General features: G+C 42.3%; 2 protein-coding genes across 2 annotated transcripts in view; both read right to left on the reverse strand.

Annotated features, from left to right (window-relative positions):
- Nucleotides 1–970: 970 nt before the first annotated feature.
- On the reverse strand, nucleotides 971–19,014 carry mlf1 (myeloid leukemia factor 1). Its single transcript, XM_055646384.1, has 7 exons — nucleotides 18,723–19,014; nucleotides 11,486–11,669; nucleotides 9,177–9,254; nucleotides 8,849–8,977; nucleotides 7,960–8,119; nucleotides 7,011–7,122; nucleotides 971–2,948 (listed from the first exon to the last, which is right to left on the reverse strand). The coding sequence occupies exons 1-7, from the start codon at nucleotides 18,755–18,757 to the stop codon at nucleotides 2,834–2,836; spliced, it is 813 nt and encodes a 270-aa protein (XP_055502359.1). The 5' UTR covers nucleotides 18,758–19,014; the 3' UTR covers nucleotides 971–2,833.
- A 792-nt stretch (nucleotides 19,015–19,806) lies between these two features.
- Nucleotides 19,807–23,475, reverse strand: part of rsrc1 (arginine/serine-rich coiled-coil 1) — a 272,809-nt gene continuing 269,140 nt past the window's right edge. The window contains exon 14 of the mRNA XM_055645333.1: nucleotides 19,807–20,104. Coding sequence (XP_055501308.1) covers nucleotides 20,006–20,104 — 99 coding nt within the window. The 3' untranslated portion in view covers nucleotides 19,807–20,005. The remainder of the gene's footprint in view (nucleotides 20,105–23,475) is intronic.

Below are 23,475 nucleotides of genomic sequence, written 5' to 3' on the forward strand. Positions count from 1 at the left end.
CTTCGATTTTCCAGCATCTGCAGTTCCTTTTAAAACACATGCCGTGAGTAATTACTCAAGGTATGCAGGCGGCTTTTTAAAAAAAAATCTTAAACTGCGCATGCGCATTGTTCTCTCCTTAAAAATAAAAAATAAGTAACAATTCAATTTGCCCAAGGCTTCTAAATCTCCTTCATTTTTTTAATTACTGAATAGATGGGGGACGGAGGATGAATGCAGGTGGAGAGATGTTGGGAAAAACGGGAGCACACCAGGACGTTGAATCAGTTGTCATCTTATTGAATGACAATACTAATTCAAGGGTCCAATTGGAGGGAGAGTTCCTTTCACAGCGTGTGGAGAGTCTGCGCCAGGGGTTAAAGATGCGGGGACGTCAGGATGTTGCGAAGGAGAGGGTCGGAGATCATATCAGACTCACTCACCGTTGCCGCAGTGCTCTGGGCACAGACAGCAGAACTGGCTGCCACTTCCGGGGAGGGAAGTAGCTCGGGTGACTGCGAGCGGCCGCCGGGACCCGACAGCAGAACCGGCGCTTTCTGCCGGCCCGCTCATGACCTTTGTAATGTGGTCATGACCTTTGTCAGTTTGCAGACGAACCACTTGCCCCTCGGCTAATGGTGGAAGCGGTCTGCTCGTTTTGTCATACCACCCTTTCTGAATGTCGTGCTTTTGTTGCAGCCTGGACTGGACATCAGATAGTGGGACCATCTGCGGGACTAGTGCCCGATTCGCCACAGGCAATGTGGCTCGGGCCTGCCTTGGCAACAGTCGCTGTCCAGGTGAACCCAAGATAGGGTTGCGGGAGATGTTGCGCAGGTTGAGTAGGTCCAGGTACACATCTGATTTTGCTCTGTGGGATCGTTCCATTAATTGTCTGGCACTCCTGACGGCACGTTCAGGCAGCCCATTCAACTGAGGATATTCAGGGCTTGGGTTCGTATCCCACTTCTGACACCATGTTGAATAAAGATCAAGCTCACAAAGTGATTCGAATCCATAGCCTTTTATTAGCAACTCTGCAGAGGTAAGTCAACGAGCTTTCATCTCAGCATGCATAATTAGTCTTAAGAGCGAGAGAGAGCTCTCTAATAAGCCTGTGGGCAGAGTCACAGTATGAGTGACACAAATCTACAGATGACATCCCACAAGATCTGCAGTATTACCTTAAAAACATCATAGTTTTCCTGTCAAGGTAAATAGATGAGGTCCAATAGAAAGATTTTATAACTTTCTTCAGGCAAGAAAGGGAGTAAGGAAATTTCAGGTCTGAGAGCTTTGGGAGTGCATTTGTAACTGAAAGAAGATATTACAAAAGAATTGTCTGGTTAAAAATTATTGATGGTGCTGCTGGAAAAGTGTCATACATTTCTCTTATTTAAGAGAAATGTGAAGATTGTCAAAATAAGATCAGTTAATGTGTGGGAAGGAACTGCAGATGCTGGTTCACACCGAAAATGCTGGAATAACAGCTGGTCAGGCAGCATCTCTGGAGAAAATAAATAGGTAGGTGATGTTTCAGGTCGAGATCCTTCTTCAGACCAGTTAATTTTTTCTGATGCCACAGTATGTCCTGACAGTGATGCTGTTCGTATTGACCAAACTGACAGATATGATACATCCACTTTAAGAGCGCCTGAAGACACAACAGACCATCTACTTTTCCTGGGTCTATAATGCAGTAAAATTACTGCTGGAAGCTAGCCACCCATATGCATAGAAGGTTACAGACCTAATATCCCGGGGATAATTAGGTTAAAGTATGATGAGCATTTGACGGCACTGGACCTGTACATGCTGGATTTTAGAAGGATGAGAGGGCACCTCATTGAAACGTGCCTAATAGTGAAAGGCCTGGATGGAGTGGATGTGCAGAGGATGTTTCTACTTGTGGGAGAGGTCGGATCAGAGGGCACAGCCCCTGAATAAAAGGACGTACATTTAAAAAGGAGAAGAGGAAGAATTTCTTTCGTCAGAGGGTAGTGAATCTGTGGATTTTTTTGCCACAGATGGCTGTGGAGGCCAAATCATTGGGTATTTTTTTTAAGTGGAAATTGTCAGGTTCGTGATAAGTAAGGGTGTCTGAAATCTGGTACATCCAGGTTCAGGAACAGCTTCTTCCCCCCAGCCATCAGGGTATTAAATTCACCATCAAACAAACTCTGAACTATAACAGCCTATTGCACTTTATCTGTTTATTTATGTGTGTATATATATGGTCTGTGCTATTATAGACATACTGAACTGTTCTGTATTTATGCTACAATACTCTGTTGTGCTGCAGCAAGCAAGAATTTAATTGTCCTATCTGGGACACATGACAATAAACTCTCTTGACTTGACTTGTCAAAGGTTATGAGGTCAGAGAATGGAGTTGAGAAGGAAAGCCATGAGTGAATGGCAAAGTGGACCCAATGCCCTAATTCTGATCCTATGATTTATGAAGTTATGAATTCATCCCACTGATGCCATCTAAAAAGTATCATTCCAAATAACACACTGTGCAGGTTTGTATAAAGAGTGCAAGAAAAATCAATGCTAATTGCGTTGACAGGATATTAATTGATCAAATCTCCTACATCACCAGTAAGTCTGAAGCCTACTTTATTGGATGCCTAACTTGACTCAGTAGATATTTAACCTTTAACGTCTATAAAATGCATTTCTTTTATTTGGTACACGTTGCTGATGACAAAAATGAAATGCAAGTTATGGGACTACATAGCCTAAGGCTCGAGGTGAACTGAAGTATGCTAGAGGAACTAAGCTAACACTCAAAAGCACAGCCTTGGTACTGAACAATAATTGCCCGAGCCAAGTAGTTTTGGTAAAGTACTCATATTCTTCCATTTCTTGATTTCATGTTTCCAACAGGAGAATTCCCGTCAGGGCACATACAAGTAGAAGGAGGAATAACTTGACACATCGGTTGTCTCCTTCCATGTTTTGACCTGAAAGTGAAGATAAGACAGTACTTTGTTACTTTCATTCACGCACATGAGATCAAACATTTTTTTGTTGATATCTATATCATTTTGACTGATGACATGAATAATGCTTTCTCTCAAATTGTCAAAAACTAGTCGAAAGAAGAATTTATGAAACTAGTCAAAAGGATTGGAACTTAACTGTCCCTATGATGTATAATTTCAATCAGACTTTTTAAGTTCTCTTCAGTACATTACCCTGAAATGCAGCAGTAGTTAATTTTAGTTACTTGAGAGTGGAATCTAAATCAATATATTTTATAGATTCTGAAGTGGTAAATGTATTTTTGTCAAAGTTCTGATTTAGTTAAAATCTGCAATAATATCTTATTCATTTAAATTCATAAAAGCTGCAATTGTTTCAAACTTCACTTCCTCAGCCATTATGGCCTCAAATGATTTAACAATGAAGTTTTAATCTGTACAAAATATATAATAAAGATATATTGCCATGGAAACAAACGATAGTGTCGACAATATTGCTTCATCAGTCACAATTGTTCAGTGAATTTAAGTAATGTAAATAACAATAAAATGTAATTTTTGGGACATGGGAGTCAGAAGATACGTGTTCATGGAAAGCATTATGAAATTACGCCACCTTTAAATACATTGATTATTCACGACTCTGCATGCTGTATGATACTGTTCAGAAAACGATCAAATGTATTTATTGCATATATTATTTATGAACAATTGACTGGCAAAAAATAATCAAAGGCATGTTTATTGTTTGGGAATTTTTTACAAGCTGTTAATTTAAACATAACATTTACTTTACAGTTTAGAGATACAACATGGAAACAGGCCCTTCCGCCCATTAAACCCATAATGACCATTGATCACCCATTCTCAATAGCTCTATGTTATCCCACTTACTGATCCACTCTCTGCACTCAAGGGGCAATTTAGATAATCCCATTAACCTACAAACTCGCACGTCTTTGGGATGTGGAAGGAAATCAAAGCACCCGGAGGAAACCCACGCAGTCACAGGGAGAACATGCAAACAACAGCCAGACAGCATCAGAGGTCAGGATTGAATCCGGGTCTCTGGCCCCGTGCGGCAGCAGCTCTGCCAGTTGCGGCATTGTGCTACGCAATTAATGTGTCTGCAGGAGCCACTGTAGGTTTAAAAGAAAATCAACTAACATGACAGATGGACAGAATACTAAGCAATTCACTTTATAGTGACACTATCTGATCTATTGATCCGACTGTGGATTTCAGTGCAATGTTCCATTCCTTATGTCATGCAAATGTTATTGTTCCCGAGAAAATTCAAAGCCAAGCAGCAATGATTTTGCGGTTCAGAAAGAAAAATTACAAGGCATGGTTAAAATAAATGTTGGCTTTACTTAAGTTTGAAAAACATATAGAAAGGTAGTTTAATTGAAATGTTAAAGAGGAATGGCAAATTCTTTACTACGATGAAGGGCTCAAAGAGTATTGGGTGGGTACAATTGAAAATTAAGAGCTTTGGCTCTGTACTTGCTTAAAAGCTGTTCATCTCTAAAATCTTCCAGTTCTGATGAAAGATCATCGACCTGACACGTTAACTCTGTTTCTCCCTCCACTGATGCTACGTGTTGGCAGCATTTTCTGTTTTTATTTTAAAAAACAGTATGTTAGGAGTTAGAAATAATGTTTGTTTCTTTGCAACATTAAGATCACTAAACTTTTGGAACTTTTGACAGGGAATACTATTTAAGTGGTATACAAGTTTCATGAAGCATTAGGATATTCTTGAACAGAAATATAAAGAGTGATATGAAAGGGTAGGTAGATGAAGCTGAATCAATCAAAAACAGCCAGATCTAATTGTTCTAATTCCTGACTTTCTCCTTATGCTACATTTTTATGGTGTTCAAGGAATTCTTTGATTTATTTAAGTGTTTTATACTGAAGATTAATCTTTGCCACATGCCAAAATGAACAAATTTCACACCTCTGATTGCAAGTTTGCGAAATAAGCATTATGATGGCGTACTCAGTCAAAATTCATTTTGCTAAATCAATGTAAAAGTCTTTATTTTCTTGCTTTCAGTTACTCCATAGATATGGTTTTGGTATTGGCCTATTATTGTCACGAGTACTGAGAAACAGTGAAAAACTGTTTTTGTATGCTACTTTTTTTTTACCATTATGGTAAAATGATACCTATGGTATCATTTGCAACAAGTATGGATGGGGGGGGGGGGGGGGGACTTGTTTTTTATGGTGGCTGAAATTGATAACATTCTGCAATCACTAGCAGTTTTGATCAAGCTGTGATGGAGGCATCTGGATAAGATGATTTCTATGGTGCCTCAATACAAATTGGTAAGTCACTGCTGACATACCAAGTTTCTTTATTCTTCTGAGGGAGCAAAGTTCTTGGTGTACTTTCAATGTAGTTGGGCTAGGACATGTTGTTGGTGATATTTTCAGAGCAATTTGATGTAAATATTGCTAAGGGCTTTGGTTCTGAAAACTGTCCAAGTCCTGTAATCTTGATATTCCTCTAGTTTTGGGCATCTTTTGTGTCATTATTTTGATCAGTGGAGGTGGCATTGTCTTCAGCTGTCCAAGCACTAATAACCAAAAATATCTCCCGCAAAATACACCCCTGTTTCTCTTAATGCATCTGCATGGTAACCCTTTATGTGGATTGATGTCAAATATTATATAGTAATGATCTTCTGATGTTCTTTTCATTATGTTAACAATGCTTTTTAAACACTGGCCGTTCAGACTACCTCGTCCATGCCAACCAAGATGCCTCATCCAAGCTGGTCCCATTTGCCTGCACTTGATCCATATCTCTCTAAACATTTTCTATCCAAGTACTTGTCCAAATTATTTTAAGTGGTGTTACTGTACTTGCCTCAACTACTTCCTCTGGCAGCTCATTCCATTTGTGCACCACCTCTGTGTGAGAAATTCACCACTCAAGTTCATATTAAATGTTTCCCCTCTCACCTTAACCTATGGAATGAGCTGCCAGAGTAGGTAGTTGAGGCTGGTGCTATCGCAAAATGTAAGAAACATTTAGACAGGTACAGGACAGGTTTAAAGGGATATGGGCCAAATGCAAGCAGGTGGGACTAGTGAAGATGGGACATGTTGGTCGGTGTGGTCAACTTGGACGGAAGGGCCTGTTTCCACACTGTGCGAGTCCATGGATAAATCACCAGGCCCAAATAGAATGGATCTCAGGCTTTTAAAAAATACGAGTGGTAGAATGGCAGATATAAAAATAGCCCTGTTCATCACTCCAGGTAGGGTACAAAAAGATTGAAAAACTGCAAAGTCTGAAAAATAGGTCCATCAGCACATTTATTCTCCATGCATTAATCATGCCTAAAATTCAGCATATTTTAACATGGCATTGCTTGTTTCCAATGGAAGCCTTGCCATGAGGAAATTAGAATGGATGGCTGCCAGGAGCAGACCTCTGACGGTGGTAGATTTTTCTCTGGCACTATTTGTGAATATATTAGCGTCGAATCACTTGCAGTGCTTATGTCAGTCTCACAATGAAAATTTGAGAAATAATGACCATTTATAACCCAAATGTCATATTCCATTCCACATTGGCATTGATGCATAAATTACAGGGTCTTGCAGGGCATCAACATTTTTACCAAAGACATGTCCATGGCCATCATCACTGACAAAGATTACAGCAAATCTCCATTATCAATACCAGATGCTGTGATCACTGGCTTCTATGATGATATTGCACCTCACCATGACTTTTTGCCTCATCTTGTCCTTTTCCACATCCCACTTTTCACTCACCTCCATTTAAAATGGCAGCATTTGCAGTTCCAGGTGTCTCTAAGATCTTTGTTATTGGTTAGCATTTTTTCTTGAACTTTATTATTTTTTTAATTATAATTAACTTTTAAAGTAAAAGCATCCGTCAATGAACAAAACATACAGGTCCAAATTATTAATCCTTTTAAACTCCTACCTCAGCACTAGGTTATATTATATATTATTTTAAATTATCCTGTAAAGAAACAACAGGCCTTAATGTACCTTTGTCCTTCCATAGCTTTTTTAACATCGTGAAGCCCAACTGTGTGTGTTCCAGGAGGCAGATACTTTGACACCTTTTCCTGCCACTCTTGGTCAAAGATTTGCACATCATCTGCAAAAAGTGAATGTGGTTACAAAATATACACTTGAAGAAAAGAAACAATGACACCTGTTTCTCCCGAGTTCATTATGAGACCAGAGACATGTATTATCCAAATTGGTGTATGTATGTTTGTGTGATGAATGTGAGAATAAAGTGGAAACTATTGATTCAAATGCAAGTTTCACAGTTCAGTTTTCTGCCCAGTGATACCCAGGATAATGGAAATATCATGGTTCATTTCTGGAATACGCTGCTGCTCTGTGTTTTCTTTTTAAGCAAATTTCCTGAGCATTATTCAGGGTTCACGTGTTAAAATAGATTGAAACATATGAAGGCAGTAGAAATACATTGAATCCTCTCATATTATTATTCCTTGCACATGGATCATACATTAGGTGGTTAACTAAATCTCAACCACCACTTGTCAGACTTGGTCCTGCCCCCACCTCTCTTTATCAGTTTTCTTCACCCCCCCCCGCCCCCCAACTACTATTAGTCTGAAGAAGGATCCCAACCCACAACTTCCCTTGTCTATTCCCTCCACAGATGCTGCCTGACCTGCCAGAGTTCTTCCAGTGTTTTAATCAACATTCCAACATCTGCAGTTTATTGTGTCTCTAAATCTCAGCCACGTTCTTTGCCAAATATGACATGGCCACCGCTGTTTTGGAATAAGTATGGAAAATTGCTGCAGACCTATTCCTGACGTTTCGGGTCGAGTCCCTTCTTCAGACTGATGTCAGGGGAATGGGCGGGACAGACATAGAATGTAAGGAGGAATCACAGAGGGGGGAGCAGTGAGAGAGGATGTTGCTGAACTCTTGTCGGAGAGAGGAGTTGCCTCACCTTCATGTAGGTTGATAAATTCTTGATCAACTTCTTCATCACCTGTTCTCTGGTTTTTACATTTCTGAATAACATGAGCACGGTCTTTAATGTGATGGCCAATCGATAACTTTTCAATTCCAGTTTCAGAGTCTTTCACTGCCCGTCTCGTCTCTCTAATCTGAAAAATTCCTAAATTATTAATTAGTCCAATATCTTTAAAGGAACTAAACACTTTACTTTTCTCATGGTGCTTAATAGAATTATCACCAGTAAATCACTGACAAAGTGCTAAGGTGCTTGGTATAAGTGGGAGTGGGGGTCGACAAATGCAATCAACCCGGTGTGCACAATCAAATAAGATCAAATAGAACAAGTTGTCCAACAATTTTAGGCTGTGCACGCCATACGCAAGAAGAATATGAATGGTTCCAGGCCAACATGTGTTCCACACTCAATAAACGACAACGTACATCTCCTTCTTGTGTCCCCCATAGCCAGTCTCTGATTCAGATCCACAGTGGTTCTCTTTAATTTCCAACATTTTACCTTTTAGCCAGGCATGATCAACTCTCTTCCGTCAATGCCCAGAGCTAATCAGCAAATTTTGTCTAGTGAGATTGATTCAGTTTAGCAAGTACTGCAGGAGAATAAACCTCGCCCAATTTGATTGTTAGCATGAGGGAAATAAAAGCTGTAGACTAGTCAACATTGAACTCAAATTTGCCTGTCAGATACATAAATATAATGACCACAGGAGCACAACAGAGAAAATCAAGATGACATACGACCACAAAATCGTGGAATCCACTCGTACCATATAGAAATGTAAATGATAAAATAATGCTTTCACATATTTCGACAGCATGGTTTAGATCAATAGAGGAATTTTCCAATTCAGAATACTTACTCCACCAGGAACACGATGTACATGAGTGGAAGCCTGGAACACTTTGGGGGGTTCATTTCCCACTTTTGCATAACTCATTACAGTAGAGGTGTTTAAAGTATGGTCATCAGTACTGCAAGGACCATGTTTCTGCAGGGAAAAAAAGTACACTGTTTTGAAAGCGAAGGCTGCTAAGCAAAGCAATACACCAGAAATTTCTAGAAGCTTAGACTAAATTAAACCATAGTCACAAGATATAATTTAAAATCATTCAACAGGCAACTTTAGTATTTGGCTACAATTAGGGATAATATGAGTTTTTGGTTATCTGCTCCCAAGTTGCATTTACTATGTTGCGTTGCATTTCAAGCATGTCTCTCCTCATTTGTTCCATCATCTGGTTGAATGGATCCACTGAGCAGTTACCCTGAATAAACACACAAAAAAATATTTTTAAGAAGAACATCATAGAAGGGATATAACCAGGAAATTATGTTAAATGCAGCAAGTTCTATTTTACACAATACATATTATATGAAAACATGAATACAGGTAGTTACTACATTACAATAGCAGAATGATCTACAGTTATGTTGAGTAATTCACTGGTTAGATGTAATAGTCAGTGGGTAAGGAATGGAATGGGCACCATTCTTACACATCGCAAATCAGAAAACACATTTTAATTAAACATTATGTCATCACAATAAATGAAGATTAGAAATACAGATGAAGGGAGCAAATAAAATAACTCACATTTGAATGCATTAAAATGCAAAATATGACTATTATTTGTAATTTCTATCCTCGGGAATTGCAATCTACATTTACAATTAGAGTCAGAGGATGAAGAAATAGGGAACTGTCGAAGCTGGTTTACAAAAGAAGGCACAGAGAGCTGAAGTAGCTCAGCATGTCAAGCAACATCTCAAGTGAACATGGATAGGCGACGATCCCAGTTTAAAAAGAGTCCCGGCCCTAAACGTCACCTCTCTCCGTGTTCTCCTGAAATGCTGACGAGCAGTCTCTTCCCAACTGTTATCCGGCAACTGAACCATCCATAAGTCAATTTCATTGATCTCACTGACTTGAATATACATACCCACCTCGAAAACTGATCTCACTTGGGTAGTGAAGGCAGGCAGTGAAGAAAGTTAATGGCATGTTGGTCTTCATCACACGAGGAGTTGAGTATAGGAGCATAGAGGTCCTTCTACAGTTGTACAGGGTGCTAGTGAGACCACACCTGGAGTACTATGTGCAGTCTTGATCTCCAAATTTGAGGAAGGACATTCTTGCTCTTGAGGGAGTGCAGCGTAGGTAAACAAGGTTAATTCCCGGGACGGCAGGACATATGTTGAAAGAATGGAGCGACTCGGTTTGTATACACTGGAATTTAGGAGAATGAGAGGGGATCTTATTGAAGCATATAAGATTATTAAGGGATTGGACACGTTAGGTGCAGGAAACATGTTCCCAATGTGGGGGGGGGGGGGGGGGGGGGGGGGGGGGAGTCCAGAACCAGGGGCCACAGTTTAAGAAAAAGGGGTAGGCCATTTAGAAAGGAGGTGAAGAAAAACCTTTTCTCCAGAGAGTTGTGAATCTGCGGGTTTCTCTGCCTCAGAAGACAGCGAGGCCAATTCTCTGGATGCTTTCAAGAGAGTTAGATAGAGCTCTTACAGATAGTGGAGTCAAGGGATATGGGGAGCAGGCAGGAAAGGGGTACTGATTGTGGATGATCAGCCATGATCGCAGTGAATGGCGGTGCTGGATCGAAGGGCTGAATGGCCTACTCCTGCACCCATTGTCTATTGTGAATGGAGGCTGAAATTGAAAAAATACTGTGTAAAATGGCACAAGTGAGTATCAATCAAATTTTATATGTAGCAAAGGCTTTAAATAGAAGATTTAAATGCAATAATAGAAGACACAAATTGCTGGATTAACTCAGGCAGCGTTTCTGGAGAAAAGGAATAGGTTACTTTTCGGGTCGAGACCCTTCTTCGGTCTGAAGAAGAGTCCCGACTCGAAACATCACCTGTTCCTTTTCTCCAGAGTTACTCCAGCATTTTGTGTCAATCTTCAGTGTAAACCAGCATCTGCAGTTCCTTCCCAACCTGAAGAATAGATTCAGCATACATTACTTCCATCAAACATTCTAATACCATTGTTAAAAAATAATTTCAAGCCAGTATCAGACTTATCCATCTTCACACTCAAAAACATTAACTATTGTCAATAAGACTTTAAAACATTTCTAACAGTTACATATTTAAAGAAATATTATTTAAGCTGCCAATTTAATGGAAAATCAGTTCATCTTTACAGGAGCCTGAAGTCTACAACGACCAGGTTCAGGAATATCTACTTCCCCCCCAGCCATCAGACTATTAAATGTGGCTCGGACAAAACTCTGAACATTAATAACCTATTATCTGTTATTTGCACTTTATCAGTTTATTTATTCATGTGTTTTGTAGTCAATGCCTACTATGTTCTGTTGGGCTGAAGCAAAGCCAGAATTTCATTGTCCTATCAGGGGCACATGACAATAAACTCACTTGAACTTGAACACTTGAGCCTTTCACCATCCCCGAATTTCATTTCCAATGCTCCACACAAATGAATTTCAACTAGAATAGATAATAATTTTCATACCTCATTAGGCTGCTTTGGAGCCTCCTTTGGGCATTTCGGTTTTGGGCATTCATGAGCATGATGATGATGACGATGATGATGATGTTTCCCACCTGGGGAATTTACCAAGAGGTCTTGATCCAATTGAACAGGAAAACTGGACATCAACTGACGAAGGTTTTCCTGATGTGAATGAAAAGGGTCTCTAAAATGGGGATGAAAATGAAACTTTAAGCTATAATAGAATTGTCACTGTAATTAATTTAACTGCTTTATAAAAAGACTTTAACTCACATTTTATAAGACACAAATAGTAAACCATATAGTTAACATTCTTTCCCGTATCAACAAATAAAAGACCTTGAATGTGTTGAGGTTGTGTCTCAATTGATGCATCTAATAGTCTTGACATATTAAAGAACAAAAATAAAATCTTATCGTCATTATAGGCAATTTTTGTTCTACAAATACTCTCAAATTAGATTTCAATGATTGATGCTAAGGTATTCTTAAACAGGAAAAACACTAAACTGCAAAGCCAACACAATGGAATCTGAGCTCCATCAACTGAAGAAAGTTAGATGATGTTATCATATAACTATTAAAAGTCTGATCTTGTATGTGGATGTATTTTTGTGTGTGTGTGTGTTTGTTTACATGTGTATTTGTTTGTTTGTGTAAAATTGCATCTCTGCCCCCCTCTCTCTAGGGAGTGGTGAGTATTGGGACCTATGGGTGAGTGGTGCCCCCTCCCTCTCTGCCCTCTTTGCCCCGTCTCTGCCTGTCTCTCTGCCCTCTCTCACTACCTCCCTATGGGAGGTGGTGCCCCCTCCCTCTCCCCTCTCCCTCTCTAACCGTGCTTGCGAGTTGGGGGCTATGTGTGAGTGGATAAGGCGGGGGATAGGGTAAAAGGAGCGAATGAATAATATTAATATATCAAGGTGGTGTGTGTGTGTGTGTGTGTGTGTGTGTGTGTGTGGGGGGGGGTGGTTAGTGTGTGTGGGAGCTGGTTAGTGTGAGTGCGATGCCGCAGGCCTATCACCTCCTCCCACCCCCCCACAATCGCACGTTGAGGGGACTGGACCCAACGGGTCCCACTTAGAAACATAGAAATTAGGTGCAGGAGTAGGCCATTCGGCCCTTCGAGCCTGCACCGCCATTCAATATGATCACTTGGTCTAGTAGAAGTTAAAATTTGCAGTTTTGCAGAAGTTGGCAAGGTTTAACTCTTTGCAAACCCTATACCATAACTACTCCCATATTAATACACTCCACAAAATCAACATTCTGCCCAAGATCAAAAAAGAATATTGATAATAAAAGCTGTGACAGATTTAAATAACTCTGCAGGCTAATTTCAAGCAAATTTGTTTGAGTCTTGAGCTTGACATGGGCGTTCAAAACATTTAATAAGCTAAAAAATGCACTTTCAAAGCAGCTACTATAAGTTAAGTATTTATTTCTCCAATGGAGTCTGATGTAAGCTCTGAGCTAACATATATGGACATTTTGAAGCCACGCAAGGTGAAAGCCAGCATGGCTTAACATCTCAAAACCTAGAAATATTCCAAACATAATATTTATGCAGAAATGTTGTTTACATGATAATGAATAATGGTTAACAATGGGTCGTTCAGGTTTTAAATTTTGAAAAAAACCCTCCTTCTATCCAGAGATACTGCCTGTCCAGCTGAGTTACTCCAGCTTTTTGTTTCATACAGTTTTATAGAGCTGCAACATGATTTACCAACTTTTATAATCAACAGCCCCATGGGTGGCAAGCATGCCCTACACCTTCTTTACCACCCTATCTGCTTGCGTTACAACTTTAACGAAGCTATGGATTTACATCCCAAGATCACTCTGAACATCAATGTCCCCCAAGGATCCTGCCATTTATTGTATACTTTTCTCTTACTCTTGATGTCTCATAGTGCAATACCTCATATTATTCTAGATTAAACTCACTCTGCAATTTCTCAATCCTTATCTCCAACTTGCTGTATCCTTTGATAACCTTCTTCAAGGTCCACAACTGTACCTTTTTTGTGTCATCTGTATATTTACTAATGAACCCAGCCTGTCCAAATCATTTATATATATGGCTATATCGGGGTTGATCAACCATGATCACATTGAATGGCGGTGCTGGCTCGAAGGGGCGAATGGCCTACTCCTGCACTGTGTGTGTGTGTGTATATCACTGTGGATCCCATGTGTCTAATGCTCCTGTCCCACTTAGGAAACCTGAACGGAAACCTCTGGAGACTTTGTGCCCCACCCAAGGTTTCCGTGCGTTCCCGGAGGTTTTTGTCAGTCTCCCTACCTGCAACCTGCAACCTCTGGCAAAAACCTGCAACCACCAGGAACCGCATGGAAATCTTGGATGGGGAGCAAAGTCTCTCGAGGTGTCCGTTCAGGTTTCCTAAGTGGGGCAGGGGCATTAATCTTCTGGATTAATACCATGACGTTACTACCCAGTTAACTGCCTTACCATCGTCCATGTAGATAACATTCACTGCCTTAACCTCAGCTATCATCTCTGTTCCCTCCTCAAAACTTTATCACGTTTGTAAGATATCACCTGCACACACAAATCCATGGTGACTATTCCTTATAAGGTCATGTTATTCCAAAAGCAAGTAAATCCTATCCTTAAGAATCCCCTCCAATAACTTTCCTACCACTGATGTAAGGCTCACACGCCTATGGATTATTCCAATTTCCCTTCTTTAACAAAGATGCAGCATTGGCTACTTTCCAGGTTTCTTGGACTTCACCTGTGGCTGGGAGGATGCAAATAACTGGACGAAGGTCACACAATCTTCTCCCTTGCATTTGTCAATAACCTCCGACAGATACCGTCAGGCCCTTGGGGACCTATCCACCTTAATGTTCTTCAAGAGACCCAACATCTCCTTCTTGATATCAACAGGCCTTAATAATCTAGAATTAAATGTCGACAAAACAAAGGAGATGGTTGTCGACTTCAGGAGGGCGCAGCCAAAACATACACCCCTCAACATCAGTGGCACCACAGTGGAGAGAGTGGAGAGCATAAAGTAGTAGTATAGTAGTAGTAGTATATCTTTATTGTCATTTTCCTGAGTACTCACATACCCAGAGGAAACAAAAAAATGTTGCTCATCCAGTGTCCATTCAGTGTGCAGTAAAAAATAAATAAAAATAAGAATACATATATCATGAACAAATTAAACACTCTACTCGCTACTAAACATCAACAGGCATTCCGATCGGCAGCGGCACGACAGTGGCTCTGCTGCACTGTGTCCAGGTTGGTGGTTGGTGCGCGATACTTTGGCAGTTCCTCGGTGTGCAAATTACAGACAGCCTCACCTGGTCCAGGAACACCACTGGGACCGTCAAACGGACCCATCAGCGACCACACTTCCTGAGGAAACTAAAACAGGCCTCACTCCCCACCAACATCCTCTGGACTTTCTACAGGTGTAATGATTGAAATGATTCAATTGAAATGAAATGATTCAATTTATTGTCATTGTCAGTGTACAGTACAGCGACAACGAAATGCATTTTTAGCATCTCCCTTGAAAGGGAGACACAGGGCGTCGCGGTGTGCCCGCGCCTGCCGCCGTAACATTCCATTACAGGCAAAGGTGGGTGAAGTGTCTTGCCCAAGGACACAACGACAGTATGCACTCCAAGCGGGATTTGAACCGGCTACCTGCCGGTTGCCAGCCGAACTCTTAGCCCATTGTGCTATCTGTCGACCAACCGTGTACGGTGGAGTCTACTCACGTACTGTATAAATACGTGGTACTCCACCTGCAACTGCTCGGACAGGAAGGCTCTGCAGAGGGTAGTGAGGGGAGCAGAGAGGATCATTGGCGTCTCCCTACCCTCGGTACAAGAACTGTTCCAGAGCTGCTATCTGAAACAAGCTCAGAGAATTGCTAAGGACAAACTGCACCCCCTCCACACACATCTGGATCTCCTGCCATCAGGCAAGAGATATCGCAGCGTCAAAGCCCGGACTACAAGACTGCTAAACAGCTTCCTGCCACAGGGTGTGAGGCTGCTAAACAGTCACTCTGTACTCACAGTCACCTGATTGCGGCTTGGCACGGACACTAATAACTGGCACTGGCCACTTTAATAACTTGCACTGGCCACTCAAATCAGCTGCCCCGGACATTTTTATGATTGGTTTTACTGTATTTTAACGTTGTTGTTTTACCTGCTTTTAACTATTTATACTGTTCCATCAGGGACTGGATTGTTTTTAGTGTTATTATGTGTGAAATGTTTTAAATTTCATGTGCGATGCTCCGGTATTCCCTGGGAAACGTCTTTTCATTTTGCATTGTACAACTGTTGCTTGCAAGATGACAATAAAGGTTGATTGATTGATTGATTGATAAATTTGGATATTCCACACCAATCTCACTATTCTCCATGTCCTCCTTCTTGGTAAATACTGTTGCAAAGTTATTATTTAATGCCTCATCCACTTCTATTTGCTCGTCATAAATTTCCACCTTTGTCCTTAAAATGGTTCTACCCTCTCCTGAGCTACCCTCTTGGTTTAAACCAGATATAAATTGCCTTGAGATTTTCCTTCATTCAACTCGCCAATTACATTTTGTACCCTCCTTTGGTCCCACAGATTGCCTGTTTGAGTTGTTTCCTGTTTTCTTTGTACTCCCAAGGGCCTTATCATTTTTTCAGCTTCTTAAATGTTACCACATTGTGATGCAGAACAACAGCGGGAAACATTTAAGTGTGTTCAATAGTGGGCAGGCATGTTGGGGGAATGGTGGCTTACTGCAGCCAAGAAGCATGGAGACATCTCAATCTTGGCCATTAAGTACTATTTTATTCCATACCTCTCACCATGTTCTCAAATAATCACTCTCTCTCAACTATGCTCAACTTTTAACAAAATAAAGTGTTGGAAGAACTCAGCAGGTCAGGCAGCATCCGGAAAGGGAATGGACCTTCCTGGGCAAAACACAATTCATATGGATCGCAGTGGCTCCATCTTTTCAACCTAACGTAGCAACCAAGAATATGATATACAACCGTATCTTGACAAAGCAGCACAATTGAAAGTTGACATATCGATGTCAGAATTATAACCCCCTGACCAGGATGTCCCATCTACCACATATTGAATGGCAGTGCTTGCTCAAAGGGCCGAACACCCCTACTACTGCGCCTATTTTCTCTGCTGCCTGACGTGATCAGTGCCTCCAGCACTTTATGTTTGGCTGAAGATTCCAGCAACTCTGGTCTCTTGTCTTAACAACATAGTAACAGTGTAACTTCATCAGCAAGGATTCCCCCTCCTCCTTTCTTTCATCCATTGTTTCCAAAGGTAATGTAAGGTAAAACATGTCTCAAAAGGTATCACTCCATCCGTTGTTTTGGGTTGGGACCCTTTTTTAGAGTGAATCGTTGTTTGGCCATGTCCTCCAGGGATGAGAACCCCTTTGAATTAAGGTCCAGCACTTTGTGTGTTTCTTAGTCATATTGTACAGAGAAGGTTCACCAGACTGATTCCTGGGATGGCAGGACTTTCATATGAAGAAAGACTGGAGAGACTCGGCTTGTACTCGCTAGAATTTAGAAGATTGAGGGGGGATCTTATAGAAACTTACAAAATTCTTAAGGGGTTGGACAGGCTAGGTGCAGGAAGATTAGTCCCGATGTTGGGGAAGTCCAGAACAAGGGGTCACAGTTTAAGGATGTCTTTTAGGACCAAAATGAGAAAATCATTTTTTACAGAGAGAGTGGTGAAACTGTGGAATTCTCTGCCACAGAAGGTAGTTGAGGCCAGTTCATTGGCTATATTTAAGATGGAGTTAGATGTGGCCCTTGTGGCTAAAGGGATAAGGGGGTATGGAGAGAAGGCAGGTATGGGATACTGAGTTGGATGATCAGCCATGATCATATTGAATGGTGGAGCAGCTGGAAGGGCCGAATGGCCTACTCCATCACCTAATTTCTATACAACATGGAAATAGTCCTTCAGCCCAACTTGCCCATCTCAACCAAGATCCCCCATCTACCACATCTTGAATCAATCTGAAGGGTCCAGACTACAGTATGTCTGAAGAAGGCTCCTGACCCAAAATGAGATGCTTCCTGACCTGCTGAGTTACTCTAGCATTTTGCGTCCATTTGTCCCATCTGCACTAGTCCCACCCACAAGTCCCGCCCATATCCCTCTAAACCCATCCTATCAAACCAGCATTTGCAGTTCATTGGAGTATTCTCCCCATAACTCCACACTCGTACTAATCAAGAATCAATCCATCCCTGGCTTTAAAATATCCATTGACTTGGCCTCCACAGCCTTTTGTAGCAAAGAATTCCACAGATTCGCCATCCTCTGACTAAAGAAGTTCCTCCTCATCTCCTTCCTAAAGGAATGTCCTTTAATTTAGAGGCTATGACTTCTGGTCCTACTCTCCAAGTTGTGGAAACATCCTCTCCACATCCACTCTATCCCAAGCCTTTCACTATTCGGCACATTTCAAGGAGGTCTCCATCCCCCCCTCGGCCTGTACTCGCTAGAATTTAGAAGATTGTGGGGGAATCTTATAGAAACATACAAAATTCTTAAGGGGTTGGACAGGCTAGATGCAGGAAGATTGTTCCTGATGTTGGGGAAGTCCAGGATAAGGGGTCACAGCTTAAGGATAAGGGGGAAATCCTTTAGGACCGAGATGAGAAAATCATTTTTTACACAGAGAGTGGTGAATCTCTGGAACTCTCTGCCACAGAGGGTAGTTGAGGCCAGTTAGTTCATTGGCTATATTTAAGAGGGAGTTAGATGTGGCCCTTGTGGTTAAAGGGATCAGAGGGTATGGAGAGAAGGCAGGTACGGGATACTGAGTTGGATGATCAGGCATGATCATATTGAATGGCGGTGCAGGTTCAAAGGGCCGAATGGCCTACTCCTGCACCTGTTTTCTGTTTCTATCCTCTCCACATCCACTCTATCCAAGCCGTTCACTACTATTCGGCACGTTTCAAGGAGGCCCCCCCCCCCTTCTTCTAAACTCCAGCGAGTACTGGCTCAGCGCCGTCAACCGCTCCAGCACCTTTGGTTCCATTTTGCTTCAGAATGCCGAGTTACTCCAACACTTTGTGTCTATCTATCTTCGGTGTATAACCAGCATCTGGAGCACCTTCCTACACCACCCCCACCACTCTCCTCTCCGCGCTTGGTCGGGACAGGGCACCGGGTTTAATATTGTGACCCGCTTACGAGAAAAAGGGATCATCTTCCATTTCACGAAACATGGCTTCTTCCTGTCACCTCGGGCTCCGGTGTTGTCCGCCCCCCCTCCTGACGAGCGCTCGCCCCCTCTGCCCGGTGTGCAGCGGTGCGCGCGCAGTCAACCGCCTTTTGTTTGGCAACGGGAACGCGCGTGGGGGGGGGGGGGTGGGGAGGGGCTGGGTGAGTGGGGGGTGGGGCTATGGGGAAGCGGTCGCTATGGAGACTCCTCACGCTGCTCGTTGCCCTCACGACGAAGCCACGCGGGTGAACGCCGTCCTGCGCAGTGATTGGCGGAATGCGAACAATATGAACGCTGGGGTCTCCACTGACCCAACCCCTCCCCCGTGGCGGGGGGGGGTGGGTGGTCACGACGTCACAATGGGCGACAGAGTGACGTCAACGCGGCGGCTACGATGATGCAATGGGGATACCCCCTTGCCTGTCCAGGACGCAGGATAGAAAAAGAAGGTTACACAAAAAAGCTGGAGAAACTCAGCGGGTGCAGCAGCATCTATGGAACGAAGGAAATAGACAGCGTTTCGGGCCGAAACCCTTCTTCAGACTGATCGGGGGCGGGGGTGGGTGGGGACAAGAAAGGGAAAAGGAGGAGTAGCCAGAAGGCTGGGGGATGGGAGGAGACAGCAGGGGAGCTGAGGAAGGGGAGTAGACAGCAAGGACTAACAAAATTGGGAGAACTAAAAGAAGGGGTTCGGCCCGAAACGTTACCTATCTCCTTCGCTCCATAGATGCTGCTGCACCCGCTGAGTTTCTCCAGCATTTTTGTGTACCACAGCAAAATACACAACGTGCACTCCGTGGGTCAGACAGCAGCACCCTTGCACAACCCATGTGTGCAACGAGTGTAGGAAAGAACAAGGCCCATTTTAAAGATGCAATTACTCCCATAATCACGATAAGGAACAGAAAATTTGTAACAATGTAAAAACATTTGTAAAAGATTTGCTGCACACAGCAAGTTTCTGAATGGTTTTGAGTAGGTACTTACTTGCTTTATCAATATTATCCGATGTGAATAATTGCAGATTTAAAGATGAACAATTTGGAACAAAAATGGATACACAATTTTTTATTAAAGAAAAATATTGTTGGATCACAAAACAGATACTTCAGCTGAACAGAAAAGTACATTTTATTAGTTAGCACTCTTCTGAGTAGAAATTCATAGATTACTCTATCAAGATTTAACAATGAAAATTGTACAACAAACATAAGCTTCTGATTCAACCATTTACGAAATAATGTTAAATCATTCAGAATCCAGATACTGGGCTTCCCATCAGTTTCTCCTGTCGCAGAATGATTAATCTCTTGAACCACTTTTCTTCTGCTTCATGCTTGTCCATAAACATCTGTAACGGTAGAACAGAACCAAATGCAGGAATTAGTTCTAACGCTTCACATAATTTACAACTATTTTACACCTCAACTTTCCTTAACTGTCCAGTTTTGGTTCATGTAAAGTGCTTTTAAAATATCTATGGAAGTGAAGAACACATTTGCTTATTCTTTCACAAATGTAGAGGATGGCACAGCGATAGAGTTGCTGTCAAAAGGGCCTGTCCCACTTTCACGAGGTAATTCATGAATTCTCCCGAGTTTTCCCCTTGATTCAAACTCGAAGAATGTTCGTAACGAGTCCATTGGAGGTCGTAGGAGTTCGTAGATATATCGTATCGGCTCATTATGCTAGCCGTAGGTACTTGTAACATCAGGTAAGTCGGGACGTTTTTTCCGGCCCGATAAAAAATGTCCACGAGTAAAAAAATGGTCGGGATGAACAAAATTGCAACTTTATACTCGTAAGGCATCTAAATAATCGTGGGAATTCGTAGACATACTCCTAGGAGTTCGTAGGAGTTCATGAACATAGTCGTGGAAGGTCGTATGAGTTCGTAGATTACTGCAATCTTGATTTTTTTTTATAGGTCCTTTAAACTCGGCAGAGGTTTTGAATTAAGTCGTGAAAGTAGGACAGGCCCTTTAGAGCACCAGAGACCCGTGTTCAACCTGACTTCAGTGCTGACCGTATAGAGTTTGTACGTTCTTCCTGTGACCGCGTGGGTTTTCTCTGCTTGCTCCGGATTCCTCTCACACTTCAAAGACATATAGGTTTGCAGGTTAATCGGCATCTAGAAATTGGCATCTGACACCTTCTGGAGGCACGCCGCTACAGCAGACGCCTTCTGGAGGTGCCGCTGAGAAGCCAAGGCTGGTACCTCGCAGGCCGGCGGTGATGCCTCACGGGTCGACAGGCCCTCGGCCATTGGTGCCTGGGTTGATGGAGCCCATGGCTGGGGACTGAGTAGGCACTACGGGGGCATCTGGAGAGGACCCTGCTGTGTTAGTGGAGAGGTCGGTGCGGCGATCGATGATGGCGTGGACCGGCGGACACCGGAGGGGTTTGACCAAGGACTTCTTCTTCTATCAGTGTGGTTATAAAAACCCAAACCAAACGGTACAGAAAACAAAGGTCAGCTCTATGCTTTTCCATCCTACAAGTGCCAGACGTTTATGGGGAGAAGGGCAGGAGAATGGCGTTGGCGGGGAGATATAGATCAGGCCATGATTAAATGGCGGAGTAGACTTGATGGGCTGAAGATAGACACAAAATTCTGGAGTAACTAAGCGAGTCAGGTAGCATCTCTGGAGAAAAGGAATGGGTGACGGTTCGCATCGAGACCCTTATTCAGACGGGCCGAATGTCTATCTTCGGTTTAAACCAGCATCTGCAGTTCCTTCTTACATAATTATACTCCTATTCCATATGACTTGCATTATATTCACACAAAGGGTGGTGGGTGTTATGGAACGAACTGCCAGAGTCTCTTGCCCAGAGTACATGAGTCGAGGAACAGAGGACATAGGTTTGAGGTATAAATCGAAGGTGGACACAAAATGCTGGAGTAACTCAGTGGGACAGGCAGCATCTCTGGAGAGAAGGAATTGGTGATGTTTCGGATCGAGACCGCAGTTCAGGTCCGAGGCATCTTCCATTCCTTCTCTCCAGGGATGCTGCCTGTCCTGCTGAGTCGTCCAGCATTTTGTGTCTACCTTCAATTTAAACCAGCATACACGATGGGATTTTTAACCAATATATGGAGGAACCGACTAGAGCGCATGCCATCCTGGACTGAGAATTGGGTAATGAGGAAGGATTAGTTAGCGATCTTGCTGTGCAAGACCCCTTGAGACTAGGGTCCTGAACTTGAATAAAGGAGACTTTGAAGGTATGAGACGGGAATTGGCTAGGATAGACTGGCAAATTATACCTAAAGGTTTGACGGTGGAGATGAAATGGCGAAGATTTAAAGGCCACATGGATGAGCTCCAGAAATTGTTCATCCCTGTCTGGCGAAAAAATAAAACTGGGAAGTCGGCTCAACCGTGGCTGACGAGGGAAGTCAAGGATAGTGTTAAAGCCAAGGAAGAGGCATATAAATTGGCCAGAAGAAGTGGCAAACCAGATAATGGGAGAAATTTAAAACTCAGCAGAGGAGGACAAAGGGGTTGATTAAGAGGGGGGGGAAAAAGCATGAAAGAAAGATTGCGGGAAATATAAAAGCTGACTGTAAAAGGTTCTATAGGTATGTAAAAATGAAAGGATTAGTGAAGATGAATGTAGGTCCCTTACAGTCAGAGACAGGTGAATTTATAATGGGAAACAAGGAAATGGCAGAACAGTTAAACGAGTACTTTGGTTCTGTCCTCACCAAGGAAGACACGAACAATCTCCCGGAAATACCAGGGGACCGAGGATCTAGTTGGAGGGAGAAACTGAAGGCAATCAAAATTAGTCAGAAAATAATGTTTGGTAAACTGTTGGGACTGAAGGCTGATAGATCCCCAGGGCTAGATGGTCTGCATCCCAGAGTACTCAAGGAGGTGGCCCTAGGAATCGTGGATGCATTGGTGATCATTTTCCAATGTTGTTTCGACTTTGGATCAGTTTCTGTGGACTGGAGGGTAGCCAATGTCACCCCACTTTTTTAGAAAGGAAGGAGAGAGAAAATGGGGAATTATAGACCAGTTACCCTTATATCGGTAATGGGGAAGATGCTGGAGCCGATTATTAAAGATATTATAGCAGCGCATTTGGAAAGCAGTGACGATTTATGAAGGGGAAATCATGCTCGACTAATCTTTTGGAATTTTTTGAGGATGTAACAAGTAGAATGGATAAGGGAGAGCCAGTGGATGTGGTGTATCTGGACTTTCAAAAAGAATTTGACAAGGTCCCACACGAAAGGTTAGTGTGCAAAATTAGAGCACATGGCATAGGTTATTGACATGGATGGAGAACTGGTTGGCAGACAGGAAGCAAAGAGTAGGAATTAACGGGCCCTTTTCAGAATGGTAGGCAGTGACCAGAGAGGTGCTGCAAGGCTCGGTGCTGGGACCCCAGTTGTTTACAATACAGTGGCTTGCAAAAGTATTCATACCCCTTGAACTTTTCCACATTTTGTTACGTTACAACCACAAACGTAAATGTATTTTATTGGGATTTTATGTGATAGACAAACACAAAGTGGCGCATAATTGTGAAGTGGAAGGAAAATGATACATGGTTTTCAAATTTTTTTACAAATAAAAAACTGAAAAGTGTGGCGTGCAAAAGTATTCATCCCCCTTTACTCTGATATCCCTAAATAAAATCCAGTGCAACCAATTGCCTTCAGAAGTCACCTAATTAGTAAATAGAGTCCACTTGTGTGTAATCTAA

The sequence above is a fragment of the Leucoraja erinacea genome, chromosome 14 (assembly GCF_028641065.1).
Source record: "Leucoraja erinacea ecotype New England chromosome 14, Leri_hhj_1, whole genome shotgun sequence".
Taxonomy (NCBI): domain Eukaryota; kingdom Metazoa; phylum Chordata; class Chondrichthyes; order Rajiformes; family Rajidae; genus Leucoraja; species Leucoraja erinaceus.